Source organism: Marmota marmota, unplaced genomic scaffold (assembly GCF_001458135.2).
Source record: "Marmota marmota marmota unplaced genomic scaffold, marMar, whole genome shotgun sequence".
Classification (NCBI taxonomy): Eukaryota; Metazoa; Chordata; class Mammalia; order Rodentia; family Sciuridae; genus Marmota; species Marmota marmota.
In genome coordinates this window covers 17,247,066-17,266,322 of record NW_026000168.1, presented here as the reverse complement: position 1 = coordinate 17,266,322, position 19,257 = coordinate 17,247,066, and the positions used below count along the sequence as shown (strand labels likewise).

The 19,257-nt window shown below is 50.5% G+C and overlaps 1 protein-coding gene across 2 annotated transcripts in view; it reads right to left on the bottom strand.

Annotated features, from left to right (window-relative positions):
• Mrps25 (mitochondrial ribosomal protein S25) overlaps nt 1-19,231 on the bottom strand; it is a 46,644-nt gene extending 27,413 nt beyond the window's left edge. For both annotated transcript variants that reach the window (XM_048787161.1, XM_015495057.2), the window contains exons 1-2: nt 18,979-19,231; nt 14,582-14,688 (exon numbers count right to left, since the gene is read on the bottom strand). In XM_048787161.1, the coding sequence (XP_048643118.1) occupies nt 14,582-14,688; nt 18,979-19,217 (346 nt within the window). In that variant the 5' untranslated portion in view covers nt 19,218-19,231. The remainder of the gene's footprint in view (nt 1-14,581; nt 14,689-18,978) is intronic.
• Nucleotides 19,232-19,257: the final 26 nt, after the last annotated feature.

Here is a 19,257-nt window from a genome sequence, read left to right as displayed (position 1 = left end):
AAAAAAAAAAAAAAAAAAAAAAAAAAAAAAAAAAAAATCAAGCAAAAATCCTAGAAATGAAGGAATCAATAAACCAAATTAAAAATTCACTTGAAAGCACCACCTACAAACTAGATCACTTGGAAAACAGAACCTCAAGCAAGAAAGACAAAATATATAATCTTGAAAATAAAGTTGACCGTGCAAAGATGTTAAGAAACCATGAACAGAACACCCAAGAATTATAGGATAACATGAAAAGACTAAATTTAAAATTTATCAAAATAGATGAAGGCACAGAGCTACAAGTGAAAGGAATGCAGAATCTTTTCAATGAAATAACACAAGAAAGATTCCCAAACCTGAAGAATGAAATGGAAAGTTAAATACTAGAGGCTCACAGAACCCCAAATGTACAAAACTGCAGCAGACCCACATCAAGGCACATCATAATAAAAATGCCTAACATACAGAGTAAGGAGAGAATTTTAAGGGCTGCAACAAAAAATATCAGATTATGTTTAGGGGGAAACCAATTTGGATCTCAGCCGATTTCTCAACCCAGACCCTCAAGGCTATGAGGTCTTGGAATAATATGTCTAAGCTCTGAAAGAAAATGGATGCCAACCAAGAATCCTACGTTCAGCAAAGTTAACCTTTAGGTCTGAAGATGGAATAAAAACCTTCCATGATAAACAAAGATTAAAAGAACTCACAACTAGAGCCTGCACTACAGAACATCCTCGATAAAATATTTCATGAAAGTGAAGTGAAAAAAAAAAAAAAGTGAAAACCAGCAAAGGGAGGAACTACGCTAAAAGGAATAGTCAATGAAAGGAGAACCTAATTCAAATTAAAAAACAAAAATAAACCAAAATGAGTAGGAATATAAATCAGATCAATAATAACCTTGAATGTAAATGGCCTAAATTCATCAATCAAAAGACATGGACTCTCTCATTGGATTAAAAAACAAGGCCCAACAATATGCTGTCTCCAAGAGACTCACCTCATGGGCAGAGACACTCCCAGACTGAAGGTGAAAGGATGGGAAAGACACATCACTTACACGATCCCATAAACAAGAAGCGTTTGTACCCTCATGTCATGTAAAGTGGACTTCAAGCCAAAGCTAATCAAAAGGGACAAAGAAGGACATTGCACACTGCTGAAGGGAATTATACATCAACAAGACCTAATAATTGTAAATATTTATGCCCCCAAACAATGCAGCCATCTACATACATCCAACAAACCCTTCTCAATTTCAAGAATCAAACAGACCACAACACAGTAACATTGGGTGACTCTAACACACCTCTCTCACCAATGGACAGATCTTCCAAACAAGAACTAAATAAAGAAACCACAGAAGTGAACAATCAATCAATAATTTAGACTCAACAGACGTATATAGAATATTTCATCCATCAATAAGCAAATACACTTTCTTCTCAGCAGCACATGGATCGTTCTCTAAGACAGGCCATATCTATGGCACGAAGCAACTTAGCAAAAAAAAAAAAAAAAGGGAAAGAAATAAAGATAATATCCTGCATTTTATCAGATCATAATGGAATAAAATTAGAAATCAATGATAAAATAAAAAATAGAAGCTACTCTAACACCTGGAGACTAAATAATACACAACTGAATGACCAATGGATAGCAGAAAAAATCAGGGATCAAATAAAAAATACTTAGAGGTAAATGAGATATCAAAAAATCTCTGGGACACTATGAAGGCAACTCACTGAAGAGTTCACTTCATTGGGCTCATTCATTACAAGAATAGAAGTCCACAAATAAATAACCTAACATTACATCTCAAAGCCGTAGAAAAAAAAAATCAATACCAAAAGTAGTAGAAGATAGGAAATTAAAGTCAGAGCTGAAATTAATGAAATTGAAACAAAAGAAACAATCCAAAACACTGACACAACAAAAAGTTGGTTCTTTGAAAGATAAAATTGATAAACTCTTAGTCACACTAATGAACAGAAACAGAAAACTCAAATTACTAAAATTCATGATGAAAAAGGAAATATCACAACAGACACTGCTTGTTGGAAGTCACCCCGGCTCCAAAGACTAACTTCCCCACCTGAGAAGAGCCGTCCAATGGTGAGCCCTGCTGGCTCACATGATCCTTACCCACCAATCAGACTAGCCCTGCTGGCTCACATGATCCTTACCCACCAATCAGAAAGCACCCCATGCCAACTGTCAAACCGTTCAACCATTAAACTGTCATGACTGTCAAACAACCCGCAGCTCTATAAATAAGCAGAGCTGTTCCTCAATAAACAGGCATTTTCTCCGATGGCAAGCCTTGATCGTTCTTTCACTGGTGCCGAAACCCGGGAGGGGGAATTCCTCGCTGCTCGAGGGCCCCCTCTCTCAAGGCTTGCCGTCCTCGTCCTCTCTTTCGAGCGCTACTACTCGCACAACACCGGCTCTTCAGTAGGTGAGTTCCCCCATCGGGTTTCCAACTTCAGATGGGCTACGCAGGGGCTTTGACCACGATCATCCGGCAAACCTCTGATGCCCCATCTGGAGGAGAGAACGCACCCCACCACGACCTTAATGGTCCCGGTGGACTCTGGAATCCGGTTCATGAGCGGGAGGTCCTGAGGGGTGGACGAACAGGCACTCCTCCCTCCCTCCCTCCCTCCCCTCTCTCTCTCAACCACCCTTGTCCCTCTCCTGACCTATGGGGGCCTCTTCTTCCCTCCCTGCAGACTCCCCCTTAGTAAGGCCAATCTTGTGTGCAGAATTTAATAAGGGGGAGTCTGCCATCAAAGTCAATGGCCCCCAGGAGGATCCTAGACCCCGCAGTTCTCAGAGATCTGTTTAACTCCTGCGAGCGCTTGAAAAAGTGGAAGGAGATCCCTATGTTGAGGCTTTTTCTCTTCTTCGTTCTCACCCCGACCTATCCTATCGACCTCCCCCATCGGCTCCGTCCAGCCCCCCAGGTGCTCCCCCTGACTCGATCGACACCTTTGGTCCCCCCCAAACTAGGTCCCTAGTGTTTCAATGGGTCCTCCAGGCTCATAGCCTCACTCACCATGATATATGTATGTTATTGGCTAATACCCTCCTTCTTGAGGAAGGTACCAGAGTCTGGGAACTTGCCAGAGCCCATGTGGATGAAACTCATTGAGTTAATCCCAATCACCCTCCGGGGCCACTTGCTGCCCCAGATCAAACTCCCGAAACCCCCAGATGGCCCCTCATGTCCTTATGACATATTTCCTCTCACAGAGCTACCCCACATCCAGGCAAAACTAAAAAAAGCTGGAACATGGTCCTCCGCCAGCCCCCCCCCACAGACTTCGAGCAGATTTCAGATGCTCGCCCAGGCCCTGCAGGGTGCTTCCTCAGGTCGCCGCCCATCACCGAAACCCCCCCCCCAGGCGCCTGCTTCAAGTGTGGCAAGGAGGGGCATTGGGCCAGGGCATGCCCCGCACCACACACTCTGCGTACCCCATGCCCTAAATGTCAACAACAGGTCATTAGGGCTCTGACTGTCCTAGATCCTGTAGGAGGCCTATGGCCAGGGAACCCTCCGACCTTCTGGGCATGGCAATCGAAGATTGATGGAGCCTTGGGTCCTTGTCCCTGGCCGTAACGATCAATAGACAGGAACCCAGGGTGCAGATTCAGGTGGATGGACGCAAGGTTGATTTTCTCCTTGACACCGGGGCTACCTTCTCAGTCCTGACAGAATTCTGGGGCAAACAGTGCCGTCCACCTCTCGTATTGTCGGGGTAGGAGAAAAGACCACGTATCCAAGAAAGACTCCCCTATTACCCTGTTCCATAGACAACTTCCCATTCTCTCAGACGTTCCTAGTTATGCCCCAAAGTCCAGTTCCTTTGCTCGGCCGAGATGTCCTCTCTAAATTCAATACAAGAGTCAACATCCGGGCTCCTGGCATCAGTCAGGCCCCAGCATCGGCCTGTTCATCTTTTCTGGCCCTTTTGGCAGAAGACTGGCCATTCTGCTCTACTTGTGAGGCTGACATGAAACATCATACTAAAAAGGACCCCTTCCCTACGAACCTGGTTGACCAATTGTATGGGATACCCACACCCCCTCCACCGCTTCCTGCCCACCAGTTAACATTCAACCCCTTCCCCAATCAGGCTCAATACCCCCTGTCCACAAAAGCTCTTCTGGGCCTACAACCTCTTATTCAGGACCTTCTTAGCTCTTCCCCTTACTCCCATACTAGTGGTAAAAAGCCCAACGGGTCCTACCTACGACTCATCAACACCTCCGTTAGGCCCATACATCCTTTGGTTCCCAGCCCATACACCCTGCTGTCTCAGATCCCCCACACTGCCACCCACTTCTCGGTCATAGATTTAAAGGATATCTTTTTGCCTTTAACCTGGACTGACCTTCCTCAGGGATCTCGAGATAGTCCACACCTCTATGGACAAACCTTGGCCTCCGACCTCCAATCTTTTCACCCCCAGTGCCCCGAATCCACCCTCTTGCAATATGTTGATTATCGTCCAGCAAATCTCTTTGCCCACCTGCGGGGAGGAAAGCACCCCACCACAAAGCCTTTAAGGCTACGGTGGCCTTCAGAGACTCCTTCCTTGGGCAGATTCGAAAGTCCTAATCCTCTCACCTTTAAGACTCGGCCGCTAGAGAGACAATTACTCTCCCCTCTTTCCGGCCCTGGGAGTATCCGGCCTCTCCAGGAGGGGTCCCGAAAAGCCTTGGCCAAGGTCTCCCACGGCTCCGGCTCCGTCCAGGACGAGAGCTTCGACTGTCACGATTCGGTGATGACCAATCTCTGCAGCTCGAACCTGCCACTAAAGCACTCCTGATTTTTTGGCTCTAGTGGGGATGCCCCTTTTGCCAATAAATCAGTTTCCTCCTTCTCTGCGTCCTCTTCCCTTCTCCTCACATGGGTAATGTGTCCTCTCTGCCGGTCGACTCTCCCCTACAATGCCTCTTGGATCAAATAGAGCACCCAGGCCTGGCCCACTTATCCCTTAGACAACCAAAGCAGATGGCCTCTTTTTGGGTCCCTGGATCCCTCCATTAGAAGGGATCTCTACAATTACTGTGAGCGTTCAAAAAATGGGTAAAGATCACTTATGTCCAGGCTTTCTTCTTGCTCCGATCTAATCCTGCTCTCTGCACCTCTTGCAAACCTTTACAAATTCTTCTAGCCCGTCCAAAGGGTGCTCAACAGATGGCACAGTTCTCCTACTTAATTTCTTGGCCTTAAAGGGATATCGGGCCTCTCCACAAAAGGCCCAAATAGCATGTAAAGAGGTCACATATCTAGGGTTCTCTCTCTCTCAAGGGAAAAAGGCCATTACAGTAGAGAGAAAACAGCTTATTGTGTCTATACCTACTCCAAACATATCATCTGGCCAAGGGGCCCCAAGGTGAACCCCTACCCTCAGCGGCAGGGAAGCCCTTTACAATCCTTAAAAAGGCCCTCCTCCAGGCACCCGCCCTGCATCTCCCCGACCTCTCCCGACCCTTCACCCTCTATGTACATGAGAAACGGGGACAAAGTCTGGGCGTTCCGAGTCAGGAATATGGCCCCACATTTGCACCAGTGGCCCACCTATCCAACCCCACCGTCGGGGGCTGGCCCCCATGTCTCAGAGTCCTAGCAGCGGCCCATGACCTCCAGAAAGAAGCTCACAAGCTTACCTTTGGCTCCGCGGTAACCATCTCATCTCCTCACCATCTAAAGGATTTCCTCACTTACAAGGGGCTACAGCCGCTTCCTCCTTCCAGGGTTCTATCCCTCCTTGTCTCTCCTTGAAAATCCCTCCATCTCTTTTCAGCCCTGCTCTCCATTAAACCTGCCTCCCTCCTCCCATCTTCTCCCTCACAAGATCCCGTCCACAAATGCCTGGAGGTATTAGAGACGATTTTACCCTGCCCTACCACCATTCCTGAGGGACCCCTGCCCTCTTTGGACCTCGTCTGGTTCTCAGATGGTAGCTCCTTTACACACGAAGGGGTTAGAGTGGTGGGGTATGCTGTCGTTTCCCTCTCATCCCTCATAGAGGCAAAACCTCTCCCACCCAGTACCACCAACCAACAAGCTGAACTCAGAGCTCCCACAAGGGCATGGGAGCTAGCGGAGGGGAAAACCCTCTCCCTATATACAGATTCCAAATACGTCTTCCATATCCTGATCTCCCACGCAGCCATTTGGAAAGAAAGGGGCTATTGACCACCAGAGGTCGGCAGTCATTAATTCCACACTTATTTCTGGCCTACTACGAGCCTCCAGGCTGCCTTCCCAACTGGGGCCCAGTAAACCGACTCTTCTCTTACAACTATGGGGAATCCAAGGCCGATCAGGCGGCTCAATCAGCTGCCCTACAGAGCTTTATCTCCTCTCCACTACGCTTTGCTACCACCAGGGATCGGCCCAAAGATCCCCAACAACTCTTCCAGTTTTTTCACTCTCTATTCCATTCTAGTCCACAGAGTCTCACTACTTTCCTTCACTCCTTTTTCACCCTTTCCCCACGCGATAAGACCCTCCTACAACAGATCACTTCCGCTTGTCAGATCTGCGAGAGAACCAATACCAATACTCCATTAAAACCTAAACCTTTCCTTTCTCATCAGGCCCACGGTCATACCCGGCTGCAGACCGACTTCGCCAACATGCCCCGAGTAAAAAACAAGCCTTTCCCACTTCTAACAAGCAGGCCTCTACGGTAGCCGACTCACATAATCCCCTGTTTCGGGATGCCCACTTCTATCCAATCAGACAATGACCCAGAGTTCACCTCACAGGTAACTCAGAGACTGGCTCTCGTGCTATCACTCCCTTGGCATTTCCATTGCCCTTACCGCCCCCAGGCTTCCGGAAAGGTTGAAAGGACCAATCGGTCCCTTAAAGACACCCTCACCAAGCTCACCATGGAATTAAGCCTGGACTGGGTAAAGGTGCTCCCCTTGGCTTTATTGTGCATCCCTCCCCACAAGATCCCTTCAAGCTCCGCCTCTCCAGGGTCTCTGTTCTTAGCCCAATACTTAATGCTCCCCCTCATTTCTGGCCCCTCTTGGGTCCTCTCTTCGCCCTATGTCTAGAGATTCAAAGCAAGTGACCCTAAAGGCCCCCTCCAGCCAGACCCCCTACTCCTCCTTACAGACCCCCTGCTTGCTTGGATCTGGCCAGTAGTGGGACTGTTGTGTGTCGTCCTTCTGAAAATTAATGGCGAACCACTTAGGTGTCCGGAGCATGGTGACCCCTGGATAAGTGTGAACTACCTTTATCATAAGGGAGCACTTTACCAGTTGCCTTCTGGGCCTAAGGAGGAACATGTGTGTTTTGTTTACCCTCCCAGTTTCGCAAGAATTTCAAGTAACAGTACTTAAGGTTGAGGTGTTTCACATAAAACCTGGAGAGATCTGACTGCTCTCAAAGGGAAATCTGGTAACAATGGGCCACGGTCCTCCCTTGGCCGCCTTTGTTCAGAGTGTGAGAGAAGCTGCCCTCTTTATTACAAAGCCCATGCTTTCTTGGTGTAAGAGAGATAAGACTAGGGAAAGCTGGGAACGGTGACATTTCAGGACCCAAGGGCCAGAGAAAGGTCAAGAGAGAAGCACGCTGCTTTCAGAGACACCCAGGTAGGAGAGAGTTTGAAGAGCAGCCTTAATAGAGAGGGGAGGGAGCTAGATTGGACTAGGAATGAAGAGGGGAATTGAGGGTGTTAGGTGCGAGACAGGCTGGTCCACAGGGCATGCCAAACAAAGTTAGCTGCAGGATGACCTGGCTTCTCAAACCCTCTGTCTGGTTCTTTATCACCTGTTTGCTTCAAGCCCAAATGCCCAAGCCCCCACTCAAGGCTGAACACTTAACCCCCTTGTGCAGCTTGCAGACCCAGAGACCCCATTAGATTTGGGCTATAAAAACTCCCTGTACTTGTTCCTTCCCTTTATCATAAAGTTCATTCAGACTCAGGTGGGAAAAAAATTTCTAGTCAAGCTTTTAACCAGCTTCTCCTCAGGAATTACCAACTCCTGGCTACTGATGATACCTCCAGTCGAGACCTATGCCGAATGGACTGACATCATCATGGATCTGTGGTGGCAAGGAACCTTCATTGATCTGGTTCCTGAAGTTATTCCGGCCCTCTCTGCCCTCCTGTGGGGGCTCCTTACTTCCCTCCTCTGATTCTCCCACACCGCCCCATCTCAGCAGGAAGCAGCTAGAATGAGTCGACACCTAGTCTCATTTAATAACAAAGAGTGGGGAATGTTGGGAATCTCCCCGGCTCCAAAGACTAACTTCCCCATCCCCTGAGAAGAGCCGTCCAATGGTGAGCCCTGCTGGCTCACATGATCCTTACCCACCAATCACACTAGCCCTACTGGATCACATGATCCTTACCCACCAATCAGAAAGCACCCCATGCCAACTGTCAAACCATTAAACTTTCATAACTGTCAAACCACCCCCGGCTCTATAAATAAGCAGAGCTATTCCTCAATAAATGGGCATTTTCTCCAACCACGAGCCTTGTTCGTTCTTTTACTACTGAAATACAGAAGATAATCAGAAGAAACTCTTTTGAAATTTTATATTCCAATAAAATAGAAAATCTGAAAGACATTTGACAAATTTCTAGAAACATACAACCCACCAAAACTGAATCAGGAAGATATACACAATTTAAACATCAATTTCAAGCAATGAAATAGAATATATCATCAAAAGCCTGCCAACTGAGAAAAGCCCAGGACCAGATGGATTCTCAGCAGAGTTCTACAAGGCCTTCAAATAAGAACTAACACCAATACTCCTCAAATAATTCCATGAAATAAAAAGGAGGGAACCCTTCCAAATTCATTCTTTGAAGCTAGCATCTGATACCAAAACCAGACAAAGACGCACCAAGAAAACAAAACTTCAGACCAATAATCCTGATGAACATAGAGGCAAAAATTATCAATAAAATTCTGGCAAATCGCATACAAAAATATAGTAAAAAGATAGTGCATCATGATCTGGTGGGGTTCATCCCAGGGACACAAGGTTGGTTCAGCATAGGGAAATCAATAAATGTGATTCATCACATGAACAGACTTAGAGACAAGAATCATATGATCACCTCAATAGATGCAGAAAAGACATTTGACAAAATACAGCACACTTCCTGTTCAGAACACTAGAGAAACTAGGCACACTGGGAACATACCTCAACACTGTAAAAGCTGTCTATGCTAAACCCAAGGCCAGCATCATTCTAATGGAGAAAAATTGAAAGGATTCCCTCTAAAAACTGGAACAAAGATGCTCTCTTTCACCACTTTCACTCAACACTGTCCTTGAGACTTGAGCCAGAGCAATTAGACAGAAGAAAGAAATTAAAGGGATACAAATAGGAAACTATCACTATTTGCTGATGACACGATTCTATATTTAGAAGGCCCAAAAAATTCCACCAGAAAACTCCTAGAACTAATAAGTGAATTCAGCAAAGTAGGATATAAAATTAACACCCGTAAATCAAAAGCATTTCTATACATCAGTGATGAATCCACTGAAAGAAATTAGGAAAACTACCCCATTCACAATGGCCTCAAAAAAAATAAAATATTTGGGAATCGATGTGACAAGAGGGAAAAGACCTCTACAATGAAAACTACAGAACACCAAAGAATGAAACTGAAGAAGACTTTAGAAGATAAAACAATCTCCCATGCTCCTGGATAGGCAGAATTAACACTGTCAAAACAGCCACACTACCAAAAGCATTATACAGATTTAATGCAATTCCTATTAAAACCAATGACATTCTTCATAGAAATGGACAAAAGCAATCATGAAATTCATTTAGAAAAATAAGAGACCCAGAATAGCCAAAGCAATCCTTAGCAAGAGGCATCACTATACCAGACTTTAGGGAGCTATAACAACAAAAACAGCATGGTACTGGCACCAAAACAGACAAAATGGTACAGAATAGAAGACACAGAGACAAAGAATTGGAGAAAAGACAGCCTCTTTAACAAATGGTGCTGGGAAAACTGGAAATCCATATGCAACAGACTGAAATTAAACCCCTCTCTCTCACCATGCACAAAACTTAACTCAAAGTGGACAAGGATTTAGGCACTAGAACAGAGGCCCTGTGCCTAGCATAAGAAAAAGTAGGCCCAAATCTTCACCAGGTCAGCTCAGGAACTGACTTCCTTAACAAGACTCCTAAAGTGCAAGAAGTAAAATCAAAAATCAACAAATGGGATATTTAAACTAAAAAGCTTATTTTCAGCAAAGGAAACAATAATGTGAAGAGAGTGCCCACAGAAGGCGAGAAAATCTTTACCACATGTACCTCAGAGCACCGACTTATAAAGGACTTAAAAAGAACTCAAAAAACTTAACAGCCCCCCCCAAAAATAATAATAATCCAATCAGCAAATGGGCTAAGGAACTGAACAGACACTTCACAGAAGAAATACAATCAATCAACAAATATATGAAAAGGTGTTCAACATCTCTAGTGTTGCAGAAATGCAAATCAAATCTACACTGAGATTTCATCTCACTCCAGTCAGGATAGCAATGACTAAGAATCCTCAAAAGACTAGGGATAGGCCGGGCACGGTGGCGCAAGCCTATAATCCCAGCAGCTCAGGAGGCTGAGGCAGGAGGATCGCGAGTTCAAAGCCAGCCTCAGCAACAGCAAGGTACTAAGCAACTCAGTGAGACCCTGTCTCTAAATAAAACACAAAATAGGGCTGGGGAGGGGGCTCCGTGGTCCAGTGCCCCTGAGTTCAATCCCCAGTACCCCGCCACCACCACCAAAAAAAAAAAAAAAAAAAAAAAAATCTGACCCAACTGCCCCACTCCTGGGTTTTCTCCCCAAAAGATCTAAAATTGGCATACTACGGTGACACAGCCACTTCATTGTTTATAGCACAATTCACAACAGCTACATCATGGAATCAACCCAGATGCCTGTCAACAGGTGAATGGATTGAGAACTGTGGTGTACACAGACAATGGAGTTCTGCTCAGCCACTAAAAAGGATGAAATCGGGGCATTTTCTGGTCAGTGGGTGGAAATGCAGAATATCATGCTGAGTGAAATGAGCCACACCCAGAAACTCCATGGTCAAATGTCCTCTCTCACGTGTGGAAGCTAGAGGAGAATAAAGGAAAGGGTGGGAGGAGAAGATTACAGACCAACAGATGGGCCAGAGGGAGCCTACAGAACAGAGGAGGGAGAACGGAGAGGAGGGGGCTGGGAGGGAAGGGTCACCAACTGAAGTCGGTTTCTGTGCACCTCTGAGCTGTTGGGTACCAGTGACCATGCAGAACCCTAAGGAGCTAAAACAGACAACAGAACCCAGAAACCTGCAATGAGACACACACCACTGGATGCCTATTTTTTTTTTTTTCCTTTTTACTGACAGGGACTGAACCCAGGACCCTGGACATGCTAAGCACACTGTGCTGCATCCCAGCCCTGGGAATGGCTGAAATTTAGAAGTCTTAAGAGTAATGATCCCCCCCAACAGAATAATGTTTTATTATTATTAAAACATATTATATGATATATAGCATATTACATAGTGCTTTATTCTGTAAAGATGCCCATGCCCCAATCCCTTGGAACAACCTAGGGACACGCCGTCTCTAACAGCACGTGGGACTCTGAAGGTGTGCAGTGGTTTCTGCTGCTGTTTTGCGGTACTGGGGGTTGAATTTAGGGGCTCTTTACCTTTTTGATGGGTCTCACCAAGTTGCTGAGGCTGGCCTCTAACTTGTGATCCTCTTGCCTCAGCCTCCTGGTCCCAGGATTACAGGTGTGCACCACCACACCCAGTAGATGTGCCATGGTTTTAATGTGTCCCCCCAAAGGCCACGTGTTGGAAACTCAATTCCCAAATTGATATACTGGTGGTACTTGGAGGGGGGCCTCTGGGAGGGTTAAGGTTAGACGAGGTCAGGAGGGGGGGCTTCCAGCAGGCACCAGTGGCTTTATCAGATGGAGAGACCCCACCTCACACTTGCTCTCACCCTGTGATGCCCTCTGCTGGTCTAGACGCAGGAAGGGCCCTCACCAGATGGCCCTGCAGTCTGGCATTCCCAGCCTCTGGAACTGTGAGAAACAAGCCCAGCCAGGTGGAGCATGTCTAATCCCAGCAGGCCGAGGCAGGAGGATCACGAGTTCAAAGCCAGCCTCAGCAACTTAGGGAAGCCCTACGCAACTCAGCGAGACCCTGTGTTTAATAAAAAGGGCTGGGGGGGCTGGGGCTGTGGCTCAGTGAACCCCGAGTTCAATCCCTATATAATTAAGGAAAACAACAACAAAAACCCCCACAACTGTAAAAAGTAAACTCCTTTCTTTTCAGCCCCCTCAGCCTGTGGGGCTGTGCTGCAGGGAGACCTGCTTAGCTTACCCCTCAGAAGAGCTCCCTCAAGTACCAGCCGGCAGCCCCGTCACTGTGCCTCTGGGGTCTGCTGCACCCCAGGTTGAGCCCACGCTCTCAGGGACGTTCTGCCCAGCAGAGCTGGGACAGGCCTGGGGCTGACCCTCTCAGCTGTACTGACATCTGCAGCTCCCCCTCCCCAGACCTCCTGTCCCAGAGAGAGATCCGGCCCCTTCCCCTGCCCCGCCTCCTGCAGCCCTTTATCTTTCAAGGTCTTTCTCCAATAAGTCTCACCCCGATGTCTCAGCACCTAGCAAAAGCCCAGCACCCTCAGCAGGGGAATGGGTAAACCACTGTGGTGTGTCACTCCACAATAAAAAGAAACAGAAGCCAAGAACAAAGGCTGTGCTGTGGTCCCAGCTACTCAGGAGGCCAAGGCAGGAGGATCGCTGGAGCCCAGGAATTGGAGGCCAACCTGGGCATCATAGTGAGACCCTGTCTCTAAACAAAAGCCCATTAGAGGCGGCTCGGCTCATACAAGGCCCCGGGTTCCACCTGCAGCTGCAATTATCAATTGCTGATTCATGATAAGGAGGACGAATATCAAGAAGGCGGTGGGAGAAAGAGGCCTCACAAGACACCAGGACCCCGACCCTCCTGGTGGGCTGCAGCTCCCAGGGCCCAGAGCACAGTGCTGTGCGGGGGCTCCTCTCCCACAGGGAGCATGTGGCTAGCACAATGACCCCGGGCACAAGGGGGTGGATGACCCACCCTGTGCCCTGACACTCATCCAGCTCCTAAGCAGGGGCAGTCTTCTGTCCACCCCCCACTATCCAAAAAGACAGACCAGGAGACCACACCTATCTGAAGCTGTGACAAAACATCTCTGGGTGAGAGAAGCCCCAGCAGGCTCGCCTCTGGGAGAGGGAGGAACAACACCAGGACGGAAACCTGTGCTTCTCCACTGAGGGCTGGAGGACACAGACCAGGACAGCCGCCCCTCCATCCCGCCAGTGCCTCTGCCCCCTGTGTTTCTGAGCAGCGGCTCCATAGTTAGCTTTATAAAACCCAAGGCCTAGGCTGCAGCTGCAGGCGGGGTGCTGGGCCAGCAGGCTCCAAAGACCCCGGGTTCCACCCGCAGCTCCAAATGATCAATTGCCGATTCACGATAAGGAGGACAAATATCAAGAAGGCGGTGGGAGAAAGAGGCCTCACAAAACACGGGGACCCCTGGGCTGGGCTCCAGCGCAGCCCCCAGACACTAGCGCAAACACACGGGTGCCACTATCACCCTCTCTGCGCCCTGGGCCCCGGCTCCAGGTTCATTCTGTCAGAGCACTGATGTTCCAGCATGTTCTCTCACTGGGTTTCTCATCTGTTCTGCCGCTTCCTGCTTGGAGCGCCTCCCCAGGGCCGAGAGCCCGAGCTGGACGGGCCTCTCCCAGGGGCCCGTGCACCCAGCAGAGGCAGAGGGGCAGGGCAGGTTTGTTCGCCCCACCTGCAGGTCCCTGGAGCCACCAGCCCTGCAAGCCCTGTTCTGCCTTCACTGGGGAAGAAACAGGAGAGTCGCCGCACAGGGTCGACAAGACGTGGGGCCACCGAGGCCAGCCCTCTGCTCCCTGACCTGCCTGCGCTGGCCGAAGTTTGGGAGCCATCCGGGAACTGTAGGGAACTGAGTGCCGCTGAAGCCGCGAGGGGTGGGGACCTCCCAGCAGCAACGCCCTGCTTTGAGAACGCTGGTCCAGCACAGCCCCGGACATGGGGCGCCCGCCGCCCCTCGGAGATAGGCATGGCTGGCCAAAACCCCTTAAGACTCCTGCCACAAGGACCCCAGTGTGCCCAGACCCCTCCCACAGGACCTCAGTACTGGGGACGGAGCCCAGGGCCCAGCAACATCTCCAGCCCCTTGAAAGTCTTATTTGGTTAAACAAGGAAAGGCGGGTGGAGAGGGGTCTGGGCAGAGGGCGTGGCCTTTCCACACCGCACAACAAGAGATTGTGCAAAAACCAGCCCGTGAGCAGGAGATCACTGGAGGTGAGGAAGGAGGGGGGGGGTGACGTGTCCAGATCGGAGGCCACCGAGGGCCCTGGCAGGAGACACGAGGGAAGTGCTTTCTCGGACGCCATCTGCTGCCGTGGGAAGAAGGGCTGGGAGGAAGCGTCCTTCAGATGCCGCCCAGACGGCCCCCAGGGCCCAGCCAGGACCGGGCACTCACCCAGGTAGAAGCGCAGGAAGGGCGTCGGGGTCATGTTCTTGAACATCATGATCTGCACCCAGGGGTTCTTGTACTGGATCTGAGGAATGTTGAAAAACACGAATTTCCTGCAAATTGAAGACACGACTCAATGTCACAGGGGTTTGACCATAAAATGTGGAGCACACATGGACTGCTCTCGGGAGTGTCCAGAGCTTGCCTTGGATTCTCAGAGGACACTAACCCCGCAAAAGGCAGAAGGATAGCTGGAAAGGACCCCCCACCATGTGCCCACCACAGTGCTGGGACTCCCGGTTATTCACTCAGGGGAAAAAAATTGAAAACCCACCTGTGGCACACTCCCCAAAAACTGACCAAAGATTTAAAAGGAAAAATAGAATCCCAACAGGTCCCCACCTCGGTCTGATGCCCGCACAGCGTGGGGTGGGTGAAGCCCGTCCAGCGGGATCCCTGGGTGCGCAGTGTGTCTAGGTCAGGCCCCAACTTTGAAATAAAGGAATACTCTACAGTGCAGGTGTGGAGGAAGACCTTGAGCCAGAATGTTCCCAAGACGGATCCCTACAACCTGCATCAGAATGTCTGCACAGCAGAGTTGACCAATAGTCAACGTTTGCCAGATCAGAAGAAACATGTTCCCAAAACATAAAACAAAGGGGCCGTTCCCTTGAGACAGAATCGTACACATCGTTAATAAAACTGACAGGCAAGGGCCACTGCTAGGCAGCGCAGAGGAAGAGAAAGGGAAATGGCCCATCATCCTATGTTCTAGAACCATCCCACTCAACTCATGTAAATTAAAAAGATTCCTTTTCATCTTGGAGGATTAACTTTTTTAAAAAACAGTTACAGAAGAAAGGAAACATTTCATGAAGAATATAAACTGGAATGGGTGTGGTGATGCACACCTGTGATCCCAGTGGCTTGGGAGGCTGAGGCAGGAGGATCACAAGTTGGAGGCCAGCCTCAACAACTTAGTGAGGCCCTAAGCAATTTAGCAAGACATTGTCTCAAAATGAAAAAAGGTCTGGGGATGTGGCTCAGTGGTGAAGCACCCCTGGATTCAATGCCCTGTACCAGAACAAAAACAACAAAAGAATATAAATTGGGGCTAGGTATGGTGCAACATGCACGTTTAAGGCCAGCCTGAACAATGTAGCAAGACCCTGTCTCCCAGAGGATTGGGGTTGTAGCTCAGGGGTAGAGCACCCCTAGGGTTCAATCCTCAATGCTGAGAGAAAGAAATATGTAGAGACATAAATGTAAATTGCCTTCACTTCTTTTGAAAGCACAGATCTTAACTCCAGCAATTCACCTCTGCTTTCACACTTTCATACCCTGAGGTCTACTGTGGGCTCATCTGTGACAGTCCAGGGACAGAACAAGGGGAGAGGACTGAGGAAATCAACTCTGGCAGGTCCCATCCCCAGCAGCACAAGAAAAACAAGCAGCACACAGCCATGTGTCCAGACCTTCCTGTCCCAGAGCTGACCTCACCACCTCTGCCACGCTGCTGACCACGAGGTGAGTTCCGCTGATGGAAAGTGCTGGTGACAGACTGGCACTTTCTTTCCCCTGGTTCAGCAGCAGGTTCCTGTCAGCAGCCCTCTGGGTCCTCAGGCTTCCACTGCCAACCCCTCTCCCACCCCAGTCTAGGGTTTTGCACTTCACCAGCCTCGAGCTGCCCGGCCCAGAGAGGGCGGCCGCTCCGTGCCTCGTGATCATGCCAAGGAGATGGCGAAGCACACCACCAGTCCAGGCTGAAGCCTCTAAGATGTTTCCACAACTGAAATAATAGAAAGCCCGACTCCGCCACCTTCTGAGGACACGTCCCCATTAGGACAGAATCCTCAGCTGAATTAAAACAATGTCAATTAGCTACAGGGAAAACAAAGGGATTTGCTAAAACAAAAAGGAAAAATGGATCATAGCATTCAGCTGTACCCAGAGCTTAGGAAGCCAAGCCGATTCCCAGGAGGAACAGTGCTCTGAATGCAGGAAGGCCCTGCAGGGCTGGGTAAGCCGCAGGGGTGGGTGGGGAGCAGTGGGAGGACAGAGCCAGGCCTCCTCTCCCCGGTGGCCTACCGCTCAAAACCCAAGAGGGGCCTCTCTGGGTTTGTTATTTACTTACATGGAGGTGAACTTGAGCCCTGCAGACTCCCTACTCCCACCTCTGGGCTCACGGGGTCCCTGCTGGTCACACCCCACAGCACAGTGATTCCCAACACCACAGAACCTCGTGCAGATGAACCAGGACAAGGCCTGAAACTGCTGAGACAAGAACACCACAAGGCTCCCAGAAGGTTTTGGTGGTCCTCCCAGCCCCCAGGACGGTTCTTGTGAAGTAAGGACAGAGTTAAGGGCAGATGACGGAAATTCAAGTTCGTGCCTGCTGCGCTGGCCTGTCATTTGGTTGGGCATCTTACTCCCCCAACACTCAGGACACCCCTGGGAGGTGGGCTTTGGCAACTAAGGAAACTGAGGTGCTAAGTGCGGGGGTCACACAGCTGGGACACTCAAGGCTGTGGCTGTGACTGCTCTGGGCCTCCACTGTCAGAGGTGAGCCCTCCTACACTCAGGCCACTCCCACTACCCAGTGGACACCCATGGCTTTGGCTCGCCTGAGGCCACAGTACTGGCCACTGGCACCTGGAATGGAGGAAGGTCTTGGGGCAAAAGAAATCCTGAGGGCCACCAGGCACAATGGCACACGCCTGTTATCTCAGTGACTGTGGAGGCTGAGGCAGGAGGGTCTCGAGTTCAAAGCCAGCCTCGGCAACTTATCAAGGCCCAAAGCAACTCAGGGTGACCCTGTCCCAAAATAAAAAATAAAACGGACTGGGGATTGTGGGAAGCCATTCTGACACGTGACTGGGCGGCTCCCCTTAAGGGTCTGAGGGTTCTGGCTGTGTCGGAACTTTCCCAGCCCTTTCCTGATAAGAGAACCCGTCCGTGTGGGGGTGTGACTGACCACTGACCCTGGGGGCCCAATCACTGACCCTGACCTTGGAGTGCAGTCCCCCCTCAACCTTCATTGGATGGAATTATCCCCTGAATTTCTTGTTCCCCAATAAAAGGCTACTCCCAGGCGTGTTCACTCTCTCTCTCCTGCTAGCCCTGAGTAATCCTTGCTGCCCTGCTGGGCGGTTAGAGGAGGGAACCAGAGAGGGGAGCCGTCTCGGACCTGGCAATAGAAATAAGGTAACTGAGTCTGTGTGTTTTAATTCGATCTCTTCTAGCTAACTTTTATGCCAAGAACCTCATTAATGAAACCATTGCGCAGGCCGCATGGTGGAGGGGATGTGGCTCAGTGGTTAAGCGCCCCTGGGTTCAATTCCTGGGACCAAAAAGAAAAGGGAAGAAAAAAAAATGCGGAGGGCCCCTGAATGAGCAAAGGCTGGCAAGCGACATGGGGCCAGTCAGTGGGTTTTGAAGGACTGTGTGGGCGCCCATTCTCCCCAAGCCCAAGTCCTCTGGAAGCCCTCACCCCGCTGAGCCCACATAAGCAGACCCGAGCTCTGGGCTTCGCCTGCTTAGAGCAATGGCTACGAGGAGGCTTCTGGCTCTTTCCATCAACCCTGCCGTCCAAGCCCTTCCCGTGGGACACTCGCTCCACAAGGAGCTTCCTCCCAGTGAGCTCCCTCCCAGACTCCTGCTCCGGCTCGGGCTATTTGCTCCGACCCTGCTGAAGTCCCCACATTCCAGGGTCACTCAACACATTCGTGCTGACGCCTGAAGAGCGCAGAGACGCGCAGGGGTCAGTTCGAGCTTTTCACTCGCCAAGTGCCACGCCCCAGTTCCCACTCCAGGCTGACGACCCCGCGTTTCCCTTAAGCGGGGACAGCTGCGAAACTCGCTCCACTGCGTGGTGACCGGCCCGCCCGTGGCCAGCGCCGCCACGCCCCCAGCCCCACTCGCCGCCCACCACGCCCCCTGGGCAGCTTTGACACCTCGGGCCAGCCCCCAGAGGGGCCTCCCCATCCCTCGGGTGCCCTTAAAAATCAGGCGACGTGATGCCTGAGTGGCATTGACAAGGGCTAGCTAGATGTCAACAGCTGTCTCTCTCTGACGCCTCCCCCTGGGCGGAGTGACCGTCCCTGTCGGGGACACCTAGCTGGAGCAGCTCGCCCAACGCCACAGGTGGAAGAGCTGGGACCCGAGCCACGTCAGGCGTCCCTGGGCTGCCCCTCCCCAGCTCTCCAGCCACATGGGGGCCAAGGGGTCCGGTGGCCTCCTCAGGGTGGCCTTGTCACACCACGCGGGAGGAAGGAGACAAGGGCGGGCCTTGCCCCGCGCCTCTGGGCACGACTGCGGGCGGCCCCGCGGCGCTCAGTCTGTTCGGTGGGTGACGCGGGCAGCGCGCTGGCACGGGAACGGGTCGCGGTCCGCCAGACACTGACCTGGCGCCCTCGCCCAGCTCCCCGTGCGTGTTGTAGTTCACCGTCATGACCTTCACCGAGTCCTTGAACACCACGGTGCCCTGGGCCAGGTACTGCAGGGTGCGGCGGATGGGGAAGCGGCCCTTCATAGGCATGGCGGCGGAGACACGGGGGGGGCCCGCGAGGAGACGCGAGCCGGCAGCCGTCGGGCCCGGAACAGCTCGCGCCGCTTTTCTCCTCGCGGGTCTCCACGCCCGCATTCGCGGCCGCGCGCGGCGCGGCTCTGGTGCGTCCGTCGCG